General features: G+C 40.7%; 1 protein-coding gene across 1 annotated transcript; it reads right to left on the bottom strand.

The window, feature by feature from the left end:
- Nucleotides 1–13,393: 13,393 nt before the first annotated feature.
- On the bottom strand, nt 13,394–14,619 carry LOC141004304 (trace amine-associated receptor 13c-like). The gene is made up of 2 exons (XM_073475734.1): nt 14,534–14,619; nt 13,394–14,195 (listed from the first exon to the last, which is right to left on the bottom strand). Exons 1-2 carry the CDS (start codon nt 14,617–14,619, stop codon nt 13,394–13,396), a joined length of 888 nt encoding a protein of 295 aa, XP_073331835.1.
- Between the last annotated feature and the right edge of the window lie 2,978 nt (nt 14,620–17,597).

Raw genomic sequence — 17,597 nt, 5'->3', positions numbered from 1 at the left:
TACACAACAACTCTTCCATTACATCATTCACTCTCACACTTGATTTTTTTTCCTCCCTACATCTCCCTTCCTCTGTCAAGCTACCAATGCAATGCAACTGATTCCCATCTCTCCCATCTTGTTTTTCCTCCATATTATTATTTACCTAGTTATTTCTTCAACCTTATTTTCCAGCCATTGTATGATTTTACATTGCCAAAGATAAAAATAAAATGTAGAGAACTTTCAATAGAAGGACATACTACCAAATCGTCCATTTCTTCTGTTTATTATCCACAGTACGGGGACATTGTATTTGGAAGATGTTGTTCATGAATATTTTAAATGTAATATTTCAATGCTGTGAGCACCTAAAAGATTCATGTAGCAGGCCAAACAATTTAATTGCCTGGCAAAAATAGACACCACCTATTCGGGAGTCCTGCGCTATACAATCCAGTTTACTACCATTTTTAATCCCTTTTAGCAAAAGGACCCAAATGCAAGACATGAAGACAGGTTGAAAAAGAAAGACATAAGCTTTAAAGTGGACATCTAATAAAAACAAAAAAAAACTCACTGTTTCAGTGCTTGTGAACATACATTTGGGTGTCTTGACTACCTAACAGCCCACAAACTGTGAAATAAGACATCCCAGTAAGTGTTTTTATGGGCTGCCAAGGTCAGAAAACATGAGATTCAGCATGCACTTCAGATTTTGGTCTACTTCTTACGTAAAGAGGAGTTTCATTTGAATAATACTGCCCCCAATATGAGTATCCCCAGTAATGGCTTGAGTGCTAGCTGGTGGAAGGTCCACCATTGTTTTTCTCATAACGAGGGACAGCTAGCGCTAGTTTTATGTTGAACAAAAGAGTTAAGCACAGCTGCTCTGTTTGCTGCACTGGCAAGCACTTTTTTAACAAGGTACCGTGGCTACCATGGCGAAACCACAGGATATTTTTAACAAGAGCAGTGCCAGTACAACACTAAGCAGGGGAGCTGCTATTTTTTTTTGTGTGTGCATGTGTGTGTGTGTTGCTGCTGTGTGTACATTTAGTTGCTAGACTAAAACTCATGACCATGACAGTACCCCCCTTTCAAGGGACAGCTCAACAAAACCAAAGTTATCTGGAGGAAAAGGGGAACTGGAGAGGATGGTTTGGGGGCTGGACAGAGGTGTGGCATTACAGCCGTTGGGAAACTCACTAAGAAAATACACAGGGACTAATTGACGAATTAGAACACAGAGAAAAGGCAGAAAAAGACTAAAATTATAAAGCAAAACATGGCACACAAGGAGAGTCTCTTTCAACATAAAACATAAAATAAGTGAACTAAAACTCAGGACAATGACAGTACTCCCCTTTCTAAAAGGACGTCTGGGAGCCGTCCCCCCCACAAACAAGTCCAAAGAGGTCAAGTGCAGCAAAACGAGAAAACCAAAGTTATCTGGAAGACAGCAGGAACTGGGGAGGATAGCTAGGGTGACCAGAAGGCAGGGCCAAAGGTAGAGCAAGTCTGCAGGGCGAACAGGAGGCTGGGCCGTAGAATGGAGCATCTCTGTGTAACCGATGTATAAATGTAGTTGGTTGTAAATGTAGTGTTCATTTAGCTTTTTAAATTACAACAACCATTTCACAGAAATGTTTTTAGCATTACATTTGCCCTGAGTACTGTATTATTAGTGCTTCAAAATGTTATTTTTTTCTGACAACAAGTCTGTGGATCAGAGTCAGTACTTCTGTTACAAAATCAACACACTGGCAGGATATGTTGAGGAAACTGCATGTTCAATATTTGATCCACACCAAGGGTGGAACTTCATCATCTTCACTGGGAAAGGTTGCATCAAAACAGTGGTTCACATCCTGAAATTGTTTTTTTGCTGTCATTTATTTAGTTCAGTATATTGCTACCAAAGTAAATAAGTTTATGTGTCACAACACTGTGCACACATGACTGTGGTGTTTGACTGTCTTCATTCAAAATGTTTGTGAATGTAATGCAGTGTGCAGTTGAAAAAAAAGAATACATTTCACCATCAAATTTGACCATCATAAAATAATTAAGTAAATACACATTCATTTCTCATCTCTACATTATCTTGGCCTCACAGGAGCCTGGCTGTAGTATCTGAAGGCTGACAATGATTTTGACTGATTTTCTAAACCACGGGTAGAAAAACGCATAGATCAGAGGATTAAATGTGGAGTTACAACTGAACAGCCAAAGTTGAACTAATGAATCTACACTTGTGGTGTCCTGTCCTGCTATAGAAGAGCTGTAGTACGGAAGGATACAAAGTACAAACACAAGAAGGATAACACCAAGAGTTCTAGCAGCCCTCATCTCAGATCTCTTAACAGTCACAGTATTTGATCTGAGAGCTGAAATTTTAGACCACATGACATGTGCCTGTGACACAGCCACCATGAACACTCTCATATAGAGAACTATGATGACAGTAAGAGGGCAGAAAAAGGTGACCAGCAAGTCTACTGCCCCGAAAATGTAGTTCACAACAAAAACACACTCTTGATAGCAGGAATTCAACAAATCTATCTGTGACAAGTGATCTTTCAGTATCATTAAGCTGTAGGTAACCGAACAGAACCAACACAGAGACACACAGATTTGAACTCTTCTCAGTGTTATCATGGAAGAATAGCGCAGAGGGTAACAAATAGCCACATAACGGTCCACTGATATGAGCACCATGCTCCCAACAGAGGCAGAGGTGAGGATGAAGGTACACAGGTGCAAGAAAAAACATGAAATTGTATTTGGAAATGTACAGGATTGCCACATGATGATATCAGATGGCATCACTACAAGGCCCACCAGCAGGTCAGACACAGCTAGACAGAGGAGGATGAGATTGGTGGGAGTCTGGAGCTGCCTGGAGGAAGAGATAATGATTAGTGTCTCATGTTCAGTTCAAATGAGTTTACATCACAGCAGTTAGTGTGACAATATGGACAGAATGTGGACAGTGAAATTTCATTTACAGCAACATGAAAACCAATGTCTACATAGCCTACATGCCAAATAAAGCACTATATCATTCAGATCCAAAAATTCCTGATATCTTTGACCCATCTAACTTTTTCAAAAACACAGTCAATAGAGGTGCATAGAAGGTGGAATAAGAAATTAAGTTGGTGTTTGTAGCATAGAATGACACAGAACAGCATATAATAAACATTATCTGTCATATTTCAAGAAAAGTGTCAGTGCCTGAAGTGGGAGATAGAGATGATGACCAACAAGTTGAGCACCACAGTGAGCAGAGAGATGCAGGACAGCAGTGTTTTGATGACCATGGTTCTGGGAGTAACAGGCATTGACCTGCAGGAGGTGTTGAGGGGGATACAGAGGGGGTCTCGCAGCCCTCTGGTGAACTTTTTCATGAGGTGAGATATTTATCTTCTTCTTTTCCATCATCTTTCCTCTTGCCCTCTCTCTCTTTCTCTCTCTCCTCCCCTTGCTCCTCTCCACACACACTCCACAACAACTCTTCCATTACATCATTCACTCTCACACTTGATTTTTTTTCCTCCCTACATCTCCCTTCCTCTGTCAAGCTACCAATGCAATGCAACTGATTCCCATCTCTCCCATCTTGTTTTTCCTCCATATAATTATTTACCTAGTTATTGCTTCAACCTTATCTTCCAGCCATTGTATGATTTTACATTGCCAAAGATAAAAATAAAATGTAGAGTACTTTCAATAGAAGGACATACTACCAAATCGTCCATTTCTTCTGTTTATTATCCACAGTACGGGGACACTGTATCTGGAAGATGTTGTTCATGAATATTTTAAATGTAATATTTCAATGCTGTGAGCACCTAAAAGATTCATGTAGCCGGCCAAACAATTTAATAGCCTGGCAAAGATAGACACCACCTATTCAGGAGTCCTGCGCTATACAATCCAGTTTACTACCATTTTTAATCCCTTTTAGCAAAAGGACCCAAATGCAAGACATGAAGACAGGTTGAAAAAGAAAGACGCAAGCTTCAAAGTGGACATCTAATAAAAACAAAAAAACTCACTGTTTCAGTGCTTGTGAACATACATTTGGGTGTCTTGACTACCTAACAGCCCACAAACTGGGAAATGAGATATCCCAGTAAGTGTTTTTATGGGCTGCCAAGGTCAGAAAACATGAGATTCAGCATGCAATTCAGATTTTGGTCTACTTCTTACGTAAAGAGGAGTCTCATTTGAATAATACTGCCCCCAATCTGAGTATCCCCGGTAATGGCTTGAGTGCTAGCTGGTGGAAGGTCCACCATTGTTTTTCTCATAACGATGGACCGCTAGCGCTAGTTTTATGTTGAACAACTGCTCTGTTTGCTGCACTGGCAAGCACTTTTTTAACGAGGTACCGTGACTACCATGGCGAATGCCAGCTCTAGTGTAAGCTTCCATTAAAGCAAAACGGGGACATAAGATGATGTGAATTTCATGGACATTTTTCAAAGATTCAACTTATCACTCAAATTTTGAAGTTGATATTATCATTTGTAATGAAATAAGTAGTATGCATTTTTTAGGATACCATGAGATGTGGTTATCAGTCAAATCAGCGGTGTGGGTGCATGTATGCATGAATGCAACGTGTCGTGTGGTGAGAAGACGTTGAATGGCTGAAAACAAAACAACCATGACCAGGGAGAAAGAGAGAGAGCCTCTTGAAAAGGAAGGCGGGTTATATAGTGGGGGAGCACTGGGCCCAGGTGTTTCCAACTATATGATCAGCTAGCGCTCCACCCTCCAGGTACCTGCAGCGTCATAGAAATAAAATAAGCCAGGGGTCCGTCACACACAGACAAGGGCAAAAACAAAACCAGCTCTAATGTGTGGCTGACAAAAAAAACATCTAAGTAAACAGTTGGGTTGATAATGATGTCTTTTTGGCTGCAAATAATGATCATTACAGAGAAATCTGCCAATTAGTTTCATGCTTGTTTATTTTGTCTCTAAAAGATCTGTTTAAAATATTTCATAGTACAAAGAGAATCAATTTTCTATCATTTAAGACAATGGTGAAAAATGCTTGCACTTAAAACTCAAAGCTATCAAATGTTTGGTAGTTGTCTTATTTGAAAAATATGGGACGCTAGGACCCAGGTCACCAGGTGGGAAACCTAGCAACAGCAGCCGCACAGTACATTAGACTAGGATCTCGCAGGACTTCACAAGTCCACGTTTGTTCTCGTCGCTCACCCACGTTCATGCTCCTGTTGCCGGCGCCGTGTGTCTGAGAAGAAAAGAGGTACAAACATTTTCTGGGTCTATACAGTTTTTGTTTTATCTTGAGTTTAGACTACTGCCTGGTCGATTTTTTCTCTTTATACATTCATGGTATGACGTCGTGCAGAGTGCGGAACAAAACCTGTAGCAGACGCGACGTCATAGAGCAGCTTCCGGTGGATTCCCAGCGTGTCTCTCGTGTAGAGGAGGAGCACAACAAGTTTACCTGTTCAAAACTAAAATGTTACTTTTTGTAAGTGTTTTTAGTGTGTCTGTTCAGAACATGGTGGCTTATGTTATGTTGGTAATTGTCTTTTTTGTGCTGGTTTATTATATAGTTTAACCATTAGTGAGGTAGCTGTTACATTTCCTGACACCAGCTGTTTTATCCCCCGTTGAAGCGCACTCTGCTAGACAAACTATGTCATTACACCAATTTTAAATTAGCCCAAGCATGTTTTTCTGCATTATAGTTTTTAAATATAAGGTTTTCAAATCGGTGCATATCGTGATAGGCTAATATCTGCCGATAAAATCGGCCAACCGATGAATCGGTCAGGCTCTACTATTTTGCACAATGTTCATTTTGTGTCCTTCAAGGAATTTAGATGGTAAAAAATTCCAAGGGGTCATGTAACTTAAAATGACCCTGCTTGTAGTGTATTGTGAGGAACATGAGAAAACTCTGCCTGAATAAACTCAGTCCACTGTGTACAATTTAAAGGTGTATTTACTTGTTACTTTAATACAGTTATAAAAAGACAATTGTAGTAGGGAGAGAAGGAAGATAACTGGATAAAATGGAGTTGTAGAATTAGAAATGTCACAGTTATGGTTAAGGCATCAACAATGTCCTTTGGGAGGTGTACATAGGTGTGTCGGGGCAGGGTGGTGCTCCCATTGAGCCATCCCCCCTGTTAAAATTAACAAATCACCTAATGAATGTATTAATTTTGTTTTGTAGGCTAAGCTGGTGACACACATCAGCAGGGCAGCCACTGTTCTCTCCTCCCAAAAAATTGTGTAATTAGTAGGGCTGGGTATCGTTTAAAAATTTTCAATACCAGTACTGATACCAGTACCCTTAAAACGATACTGATACCAACTGAGTACTTCATTCGATACTTTTTTTCAACTTGATTCGATATTAATCATATGAAAAGAAAGCAATCGGTTGCGTGAATGTCACCACTCCTCCCCATTCAAAAGATTTTTTACACAAATGCATGTTGAAAGTGCTCAAATATTTATTAAATAACTGTACAAACATGTACAACGAAATATTATTTGGGTTGTGTAATTTTCAACAACAACATCACAACCAACCAACATTCTGAATCTAACCAGTAAGTAACCACTGACCAGTCAGTCCTCCTCAACAGTTCTTTTTAAGGAATATTATCATGTCAGCCTTCTCTGGGGCAAGGCATGCCCTTTCCTGGCTTAATGTGTCTCCAGCAGTTGAAAATATCCGCTCTGCTGGAGTGGAGGATGCCTGGACACAAGTATAATTTGAGGCCAGGTCAAACAGTTGTTCTGGCAGTGATCTACAAATTTTAACACAAGTGATTAATACTGAATTGAAAAAATTAAAAGCATGGTTGGACGAAAATAAACTATCATTAAACCTGAGCAAAACAAGAATAATACTTTTTGGCAATCATAGAACTAATGTACAACTAGAGATACAATTAGATGGGGTTAGTATTGAAAGAGTAAATGAAATCAAATTTTTAGGGGTGATCATTGATGACAAGATTAGTTGGAAATCACAAATTAAACATGTACAAACCAAAATGTCAAGATGCATCGCAGTATTAAATAAAGCAAAACAGGCACTGGATCATAAATCACTCCGTATTCCATATTGTACATTAGTTCTTCCATACCTCATTTACTGTGTAGAAGTCTGGGGCAATAACTATATGACTACAATACATCCACTTCTAATTTTACAAAAGAAAGTAATACGGATCATTCATGGGGCAGGATACAGGGATCACACAAACTCACTTTTCTTACAGTCAAAACTCATAAAATTCAAAGATATTGTGGATTTTCATACAGCACAAATATTATTCAAAGCAAAAAATAATCTGCTACCAGAAAATATTCAGAAACTATTCACTGGAAGGGAAGGGGGTTATAATTTAAGGGGAAAATTTAAATTCAAAATACTGAAGGCACGCACAACAGGGAAAACTTTTTGTATTTCAATTTGTGGGGTTAAATTATGGAACAGTCTGGAGGGGATGCTCAGGGAATGTCCAAACATAAACCAGTTTAAAAAAAAACATAAGGAGATGATTTTTACAAGGTACAGAAATGAGGAGGGTGTTTTGAATATCACTGGGTGTAAATTGTTTATTTAGTTTGTTATTTATGTATCTTTGTGTTATCTTCAGTAGGTGTAGGGCATATGTATGTGTATGTATGTATGTATATGTATATATGCATATATGTGTATATATGTGTGTGTGTGTAGGTCTGTGTGTATGTGTGTATGTATGTATATGCATGTATGTTTATATATGTATATATTGCACTCTGTGTCATCTTCAGTATGTGTGTGTACATTATATATTATAAATATAAAGAATAATATACTATAAATTATATTTTATTAGGATAAATATTTTTGTAATACATTTATGTTTTGTTAGATATAGAACAAAGGAAATTGAAAAATGACAAATGGAAGTTATTATTGTTATTATTATTATTATTATTATTATATTGATAGAAGTCAAAGTATTTCAGTGGTATTATTTATTAAAAAGGGGTGGAATAAAATAAGTTTATACTTCCTCCCACTCCTTTTCGGATATGTAAACAGAATTTATAGTTTTCAGTTTATGTTTACTTTGTACATGATAATTTTGTTTTTTACATGTTCGAAATAAACTATCTAAAACTAAAACTAAAACAAAATGGGGAATGTCCCTCTCCTCTCCCACCACCACTCAGCAGGATTGGTGGAGGTCAGCTCTGCAGGTAGAGCTCTGTAGAGTTTAAGCTCCTTTCAAGCCTTCTCTGACCAGTCAAGGAGTGGCACTGCCTGGATAGTTTTAAGGGCCAGGTCCTCCTTGGCAAACAGCTCCCCCAGTGCAGAGTCAGACGTGGAGTGGCTCGTAGTCACAGCAGTCTATAAAGATAAGTATCAAGGTAAAAATTGAGAGAAAAAAAACCAAGTGAGACTAAACCAGAGGAAAGCACTGAAGTACTGATCATCTAAATGCAAAGTGCTTAGGTTTGTCTATTTAAGAGATGAGTAAGTAATGAATGGTAAGTATTATGGAAAGCTTACATATGTTGTGTTCTCCATAGATGCAGCCTCTTCATCCTCTTCTTCCTCCTCCATCCCCTCATCCAGTTGGTCCTCTTTGTCTTCACTGATTTCCAGTGCATGCTATGTTAATACAGTGTTATATCACTATTCTGTGTGGCATTTCAATAATTAATACTTCATCTTCATCCCAGAAAGTACAGTAACAATAGTCAAAATGAAGCAAACCTGTTCAGCATTTTCGCCGCATGCCTTCTCTTCCAACCTAGACCAAACGGCAGCATCCAGGATTTTGGTCTTAAACCTGGGGTCTTGTGATGTGGCCTCTTCCAGGAACATCCTGATGTCTTCATCCTGTGAGAGATAATTAATATGCCAATACCAGAGTTAGACCCTTTCATAATGTATTTTTAGTGATTTACTACAACAACAACAAAATACATACCGTGTAACGCTTTGAAAGGTCATCCCAAACCCTTTTCTTAATGGCAGCATTAAAGGTGGAGTCTGCATCCTGAACCTTGAAGTGGCCCTCACTCTCACGAACTCTTCTGCATGCCTGAAGTCCTGGTCTGAAATTCTCTGCAGTCTGAAAAAAGAAGACAACCACCACACACAAAACCAAAGCAGTTTTAATGAAGATATCAAATTAAAGAAATACCGTGTCAGTCTAGTGATAATGTCATGCACATCAAATCTTACCTGTCCCTTTCCATTGACCTCCTGAGCCTAGGGTCCAAAGATGCTGCCTGAATGGCTGAATACTGCTCTACAAACCGTTCAATCATGAGGTAGAGTGTATTCCACCTAGTTCTCACATCGAGCACAATTGCATGCTGTGGGAGATCTGAAAACATATTAAACAACGCACATGCATTTCATTTACATGTTAAGTAATAATTTTGGAAACATTTATGCTGCCAATAGAGGAATAGACATACCTAAGAGGCGTTGTTTCTCCTTCATAACTGGCTTGGCTAAGCTCGCCTTCCTCAGCCACACAACCACTGCCCGGATTCTTGCTGCCCAATTCGACACTGTTGGTTCAGTGTACACCTTTTGGGCAGCAAGGTTAAGAGAATGAGCAAAGCAGCCTATCTTGACCACCTTCAACATCCTAGCAGCCACACCCATATTTGCAGCATTGTCGACTGTTAATGCTACCACCTTTCCCTGAATATTAAACTCTGCCATTACGTGACGAATCTCTTCTGCCACAAATTCTCCTGTCTGGGCCTCATAGACAGCTTTAGTGTGGAGAACCCTTTCTTGCAGCTGACCTCCCTTAGCAAAGTGGACAGTGACTGTAATGTAGTGATCTTGGGCTACACTGGTCCAACCATCACAGGTAAGCGCCACATGCTCAGTCTCCTCCAACTCTGCCTGCACTCTCTCCCTCTCTACAGCGTACCACGCTGGTATCAGTGTGGTAGAGAGCATGTCTCATGATGGCGGTTGATACCGTGGGTTAAGGGCAGCAACCATCTCTCTAAGTAAAACACAGGACACAGAGAATTTTAAATGTTTCATCTCAAAGCATTAGTTGCTGAAACTTCCATTTCCTGAGCATAAGTGAGTGAGTTACAATCATCAGTGCTGGCTGGCTTACCTAATCCAAGGTGACTCTACAGTTGAAAAAGGCTGAAGCCCCTTCACAATGAACACTTTCCTGTGGCATTCCTCCTTCCTCTCCCTTGTCATCTGCGATCTTGCAGCTACTGTGAATGGTGTGAGGCTGCTGCTAGAGTCTCTGGCAACGTCAGCCGGTGCAGTGGTGGTAGTAGTAGTCGTAGTTGGACCTTAACATTAAGTACGTAAGTAATTAAGCTGCTACAGAAGCTAAAACTACCGGTAACCTAACCACTGAACCAAACATTGACAGATGTGACTGAGTACCGTAATTTTCGGACTATAAGCCGCTACTTTTTTCACATGCACACAGTGCGGCTAATTTATAGATTTTTACTGGCTAACGGCCACCGGGGGGCACTTTCTAGCAGTAAACGCAAAAGTGAGACAGACGTGGGGAAAGATTATGCGCCGAAGAAGACACTAGTTTTGATTTTGAACTGTCATTTGCGCATCATACACACACCCTCATCATGGAAAACACACGAAGAAATGCATATGATACAGCTTTTAAGTTAAAGGCAATCGATCTGGCAGTCAAAGAAGGAAATAGAGCTACTGCACTTAATCTTGGCATCCCGTGTTGGTGCCGTACTGCTGATTTTCAGGCACAGTTTGAAAAAAAGCGTGTCTTAAATTAAAACTAAAAAAAAATCTTTCTGTGGAAATACCTCATGGTACAACATGAAAACCTGCGGCTTATATTCAAGTGCGGCCTATATATGTACAAAATGTATTTTCTTTTAAAATTTAGCTGGTGCGGCTTATATTCAGGTGTGCTCAATAGTCCGAAAATTACGGTAGTAGGGTGCTAACTTGCTTATTAGGTAAAATTAGCAAGCTAGCTAGGCTAGCATTAGCACACATGCCTACAACATGCCCAAAACGATTTACTTGACAATAAATGTCATATAAATAACACAAATAAACACACAAACGATGAGTACTGTTATAATAACCTAATAACCATTTATATATTACCTGAAGTTATCGACGGTTGCGCCTGCGCCGTGTCCTGTTGAGATGACGACGACGACGCTGGTGTTGTAGACGCCGGCTTCTTAAACACCGTACAGTTCTCCATCCTTAAGTTTGCTCCGTGCCTGATGAGGTGTTTCATCATATTACTGGTATTCCCCGTTTTCCCCGAAATAATCTTGCCGCATTCTATGCATCTATTTGTACCCGGTGCGACAGGCGTGTAGTACAACCATACTTTTGAACGTTTTGCTGCCGGCATCTCGTAATGATAACCAGCCAACTCTGCACGGCTTGAACCCGCTTTACCGCCATACAAACTATTGGTGGACCAATCACACGGCGCATTGAATCGAAGAACGCTTGTGGTGATTGGCTGCGAGCAAAACCATAGAAACAGTAATTTTTTTCTTGATCTGGGTACAAAAAGAACCGATTGCAGGTATCGTTTCACAGGCGCAGTTTCGATACTACTTGGTACCGGGTTGTTTTAGTCGATACCTGAAAAGTATCGAGTACCGATACCCAGCCCTAGTAATTAGTCAGTGCCTCCTTGCTTTATGTGGTTTTATTGCTCTTGTACCTTGATAGTTATGACCATTCACCTTCCCATGGTGTCTTAGAGTGTAATGTTTTTCTTTGAAAGTGTGTAGTGCTCATTAATAGTATTTTACAAGTTTGCAGTGCTTTTTTACAGTTTGCTTCAAGTGTGCAGTGCCTTCTAACCTTTAAGTGTGCAGTGTTATTCACCTAGGGTCTTGTTTTGGTAAAACCCCTGGTACTAGTTGATTTTCCTACAGATACAAATGTGCTTATTTTATTGTATGTGAAATAGTGTTGAATAAAATTGTTATTTTTGTACTTACACTAAAAAGCCTCTGCCTTTCCTTGCCTCAACCTGTATGGAGAGCTTTTGCTGCAAGTTCAGAGTAGAGTCACACTGTGTGTGGTTCAGGGTTCAGTACTGGTCACATATAAAAAATACTTTTCAAAATAGCTGTCTATCTATAGCTATCAGTGTGGGTAAACTAATATAAGCATGTGACATGTCAACTTTTTAATTCCATCTGGTTTGATTTTTCATCAGAGCACTAAAGACACCTCTCAGGTGGATGTTACTTAATTCACTTTTCTTACAGGAGATGAAAGCTCTGACCTACATCAGGCCCTGTTTGGGTAACAGTAAAGCTTTTACAGGACAAGCCTCATGGTCTTCGAGTAAGACAGGGTACCTAAATGTTCTGTTCCTGCTTAAATTTTATCTGGTTGAGGGAATAAAAGGCCAGAATCCACCACATGTAAAGGTTCAAAGCACTCAACATTTTTTCAAGCATCATTTAATACCATGCAAAAACAGTAATGCTTTCCAATATACATAAAAGAGCCCCAGTACAATTAAGGGACAGAAAGTCAACAGTGAAAGGTTGTCTTGTGTTTTACTGTACCCCTAATACATTAAATTACAGTGAAACAATAAAATAATAACATTTCGAAACACAAGAATCAAGGGCATGTCAAATAACACAGTATAGATTCTCCTGTTTTATTCAACTCATCAGGAATTTGCATGTTTTTTATTTGGGGTTAACTTAGTACATAGTTCTGTGTTAATTATTTGGTATTTGAAGGTACTTTGAAATTAACAGTGGGAGGTGGTCTGAAGGGGGAAAAAGAGAGGCATAAATTATTAACCTGAAAGCGCAAATTGGTTTTTGTTCTACATGTCACCTCCCGTGCCCGTTAATTATGCCCAACAGTCTTGTGATGAAAGTATTCATTTAGCTTTTTAAATTACAACAACCATTTCACAGCAATGTTTTTAGCATCACATTTGCCTTGAGTGCTTCAAAATGTTGTTTTTTTCTGACAACAAGTCTGTGGATCAGTCAGTACTTCTGTTACAAAATCAACACACTGGCAGGATATGTTGAGGAAACTGCATGTTCAATATTTGATCCACACCAAGGGTGGAACTTCATCATCTTCACTGGGAAAGGTTGCATCAAATCAGTGGTTCACATCCTGAAATTGTTTTCTTGCTGTCATTTATTTAGTTCAGTTTATTGCTACAAAAGTAAATAAGTTTATATGTCACAACACTGTGCACACATGACTGTGGTGTTTGACTGTCTTCATTCAAAATGTTTGTGAATGTAATGCAGTGTGCAGTTGAAAAAAACAACATTTCACCATCAATTCAACTAAATTCTCTTTCATAAAATAATTAAGTAAATACACATTAATTGCTTATCTCTACATTATCTTGGCCTCACAGGAGCCTGGCTGTAGTATCTGAAGGCTGACAATGATTTTAACTGATTTTCTAAACCACGGGTAGAAAAAGGCATAGATCAGAGGATTAAATGTGGAGTTACAATAGAACAGCCAAATTTGAACTGATGAATTTACACTTGTGGTGTCCTGTCCTGCTATAGAAGTACAGTATAATGGAAGAATACAAAGTACAAACACAAGAAGGATAACACCAAGAGTTCTAGCAGCCCTCATCTCAGATCTCTTAACAGTCACAGTATTTGATCTGAGAGCTGAAATTTTAGACCGCATGACACGTGCCTGTGACACAGCCACCATGAACACTCTCATATAGAGAACTATGATGACAGTAACAGGGCTGAGAAAGGTGACCAGCAAGTCTACTGCCGCTAAAATGTAATTCATGAGAAGAACACACTCTTGATAGCAGGAATTCATCAAATCTATCTGTGACAAGTGATCTTTCAGTAACATTAAGCTGTAGGTAACCGAACAGAACCAACACAGAGACACACAGATTTGAACTCTTCTTGGTGTTATCAAGGAAGAATAGCGCAGAGGGTAACAAATAGCCACATAACGGTCCACTGATATGAGCACCATGCTCCCAAAAGAGGCAGAGGTGAGGGTGAAGCTAAAAAGGTAAAAAAGCGCACATGAGACATCCAGATACGTACAGGATTGCCACATGATGATTTCAGGTGGCATCACTACAAGGCCCACCAGCAAGTCAGACACAGCTAGACAGAGGAGGATGAGATTGGTGGGAGTCTGGAGCTGCCTGGAGGAAGAGATAATGATTAGTGTCTCATGTGCAGTTCAAATGAGTTTACATCACAGCAGTTAGTGTGAGGATACGGACAGAATGTGGACAGTGAAATTTCATTTACAGCAACATGAAAACCAATTTCTACATAGCCTACATGCCAAATAAAGCACTGTATCATTCAGATCCAAAAAGTCCTGATATCTTTGACCCATCTAACTTTTTCAAAAACACAGTCAATAGAGGTCCATAGAAGGTGGAATAAGAAATTAACTTGGTGTTTGTAGCATAGAATGACACAGAACAGCATATAATAAACATTATCTGTCATATTTCAAGAAAAGTGTCAGTGCCTGAAGTGGGAGATAGAGATGATGACCAACAAGTTGAGCACCACAGTGAGCAGAGAGATGCAGGACAGCAGTGTTTTGATGACCATGGTTCTGGGAGTAACAGGCATTGACCTGCAGGAGGTGTTGAGGGGGATACAGAGGTCAGCTGCTTTCAGTGTCTCCATGACCATCAGAGAAGGTGATTGTGGATCTGAACAGAGACCTGGTGAGGTCTCGCAGCCCTCTGGTGAACTTTTTCATGAGGTGAGATATTTATCTTCTTCTTTTCCATCATCTTTCCTCTTGCCCTCTCTCTCTCTCTCCTCCCGTTGCTCCTCTCCACACACACTCCACAACAACTCTTCCATTACATCATTCACTCTCACACTTGATTTTTTTTCCTCCCTACATCTCCCTTCCTCTGTCAAGCTACCAATGCAATGCAACTGATTCCCATCTCTCCCATCTTGTTTTTCCTCCATATAATTATTTACCTAGTTATTGCTTCAACCTTATCTTCCAGCCATTGTATAATTTTACATTGCCAAAGATAAATATAAAATGTAGAGTACTTTCAATAGAAGGACATACTACCAAATCGTCCATTTCTTCTGTTTATTATCCACAGTACGGGGACACTGTATCTGGAAGATGTTGTTCTTGAATATTTTAAATGTAATATTTCAATGCTGTGAGCACCTAAAAGATTCATGTGGCAGGCCAAACAATTTAATTGCCTGGCAAAGATAGACACCACCTATTCAGGCGTCCTGCGCTATACAATCCAGCTAATCCCTTTAAGCAAAAGAACGCAAATGCAAGACATAAAGAAGGGTTGAAAAACAACGATGCAAGCTTCAAAGTGGACATCTAATAAAAAGAAAAAAACTCACTGTTTCAGTGCTTGTGAACATACATTTGGGTGTCTTGACTACCCAACAGCCCACAAACTGCGAAATAAGACATCCCAGTAAGTGTTTTTATGGGCTGCCAAGGTCAGAAAACATGAGATTCGGCATGCAATTCAGATTTTGGTCTTCTTCTTACGTAAAGAGGAGTCTCATTTGAATAATACTGCCCCCAATCTGAGTATCCCCGGTAATGGCTTGAGTGCTAGCTGGTGGAAGGTCCACCATTGATTTTCTCATAACGAGGGACAGCTAGCGCTAGTTTTATGTTGAACAAAAGAGTTAAGCACAGCTGCTCTGTTGTTTGCTGCACTGGCAAGCACTTTTTTAACAAGGTACCGTGGCTACCATGGCGAAACCACAGGATATTTTTAACAAGAGCAGTGCCAGTACAACACTAAGCAGGGGAGCTGGTCTTTTGTGTGTGTGTGTGTGTGTGTGTGTGTGTGTGTGTGTGTGTGTGTGTGTGTGTGTGCGTGTGTGTGCGTGTGTTGCTGCTGTGTGTACATTTAGTTGCTAGACTAAAACTCATGACCATGACAGTACCCCCCTTTCAAGGGGGCTCAACAAAACCAAAGTTATCTGGAGGAAAAGGGGAACTGGAGAGGATGGCTTGGGGGCTGGACAGAGGTGTGGCATTACAGCCGTTGGGAAACTCACCAACAAAATACACAGGGACTAAGTGGCGAATTAGAACACAGAGAAAAGGCAGAAAAAAAAAATTATAAAGCAAAACATGGCACACAAGGAGAGTCTCTTTCAACATAAAACATAAAATAAGTAAACTAAAACTCAGGACAATGACAGTACTCCCCTTTCTAAAAGGACATCTGGGAGCCGTCCCCTCCACAAACAAGTCCAAAGAGGTCACGTGCAGCAAAATGAGAAAACTAAAGTTATCTGGAAGACAGCAGGAACTGGGGAGGATAGCTAGTGTTACCAGGAGGCTGGGCCGAAGAATGGAGCAGCTCTGGACGAAGGCCTTAATGTGGGCGATGTAACTTGAGGCTGGGACAGGGTTGCTGGACTGGACACCAGCATCAGGGCAGCAGGACTGGAGGCTGGCAACAGTACAGCGGCCGGGAAACTGGCAGGGGAGCCAGTGGTGCAAGGGAAACAGGAGTCATCTTCTGCAAAGAAACCAATGACTGCTGCAGCTCAGGCTCAGTGTGTTGTTGCAACACAGAAGAAGAAGACAGCTTCCGTGATGGAAAAGGGGACTGCTGCAGGGCAGAACAGGAGGCCAGCAGCTGGAGGTCAGTAGGGGCTTCTGCCTGCAGGTCTGGTTGTGGATTTGCAGGGGCTGCCAAATGCCGTTCAGGTAGTTCGAGTTGGAAATTGGCACAGACAGTCAACTGAGGGCTTGGAGCAGGTGGCAAGAATAGGTGACAGCAAGGCAGGGCGACATGTGAAGCAAGAGTGGGTTTCAGCCAGACCACCAACTGCAGCAGGAGTCGGAGGAACTGGCTACTGGAAACCAGTGTTGGGACCGACCACATGGTTCTGACATCAGAGCGGCCTGCGTGTAGCCCAACACTTAAATGCGGCCTCCTTGCACTAACAATGCCTGGTAAGCAAAGGAAAATGCACCAACCCTAATGTCCATTAGGTGGCGCCTGCCTGTCACAGTCCCCCCAGATTTGAAAACTCCCATCCCCCATTGTTTATGAGCGCACCTGATGGCATCAGTTCCGCCGTGACCCGAGAAGATAGGTACAGCAGGCAGGCTCATTTCAATGCAGTCCCAGAGTTATGTGTTGCTGGAAGCATCAGCTTTCGTCTGCACAACTGTTACTCAACGGGAGCACCCAGACATTTGGATTTTACCCGCCTAGGCCGCAGTCTTTCATCTCGCTGGATGAGCCAAAGCTGACATGTGTTTACTATACACGCTTCAGATCCAGAAAAGACGCTGCGCAACCAGCCTCTTTTCATACCCCTGCAGAAGGAGGATTTCCCCTCAGAAAACGCCCGCTTTGCCCGTTTTCTTAATGCCCACGTCGACTACGCTGTTTCAACAGCTACTGCAGGACGCTGCAACCGCCTCTAATCCACACTGAGGAAGCGAGCTGGATTAAAGAAGACACGCACTACAAGTGAGGCTTAATTAGTGTCTGGGCAGATACTTAGCGTGTATTGTATGCTTGTAAGCTACATTAACTGTGAGTTTGTGGACC

The sequence above is a fragment of the Pagrus major genome, chromosome 11 (assembly GCF_040436345.1).
Source record: "Pagrus major chromosome 11, Pma_NU_1.0".
Lineage (NCBI taxonomy): Eukaryota > Metazoa > Chordata > Actinopteri > Spariformes > Sparidae > Pagrus > Pagrus major.
Note: the sequence above shows the minus strand (reverse complement) of the source record. Positions and strands in the feature narration are given on the sequence as shown.

Excerpts from the sequence above, each read along its gene's own strand:
- LOC141004304 (XM_073475734.1), bottom strand. The coding sequence starts at position 14,619 with ATGGTCATCAAAACACTGCTGTCCTGCATCTCTCTGCTCACTGTGGTG. Across the intron at positions 14,196-14,533 it reads ATCTCTATCTCCCACTTCAG|GCAGCTCCAGACTCCCACCA; the intron begins GCACTGACACTT and ends CTCTTCCTCCAG.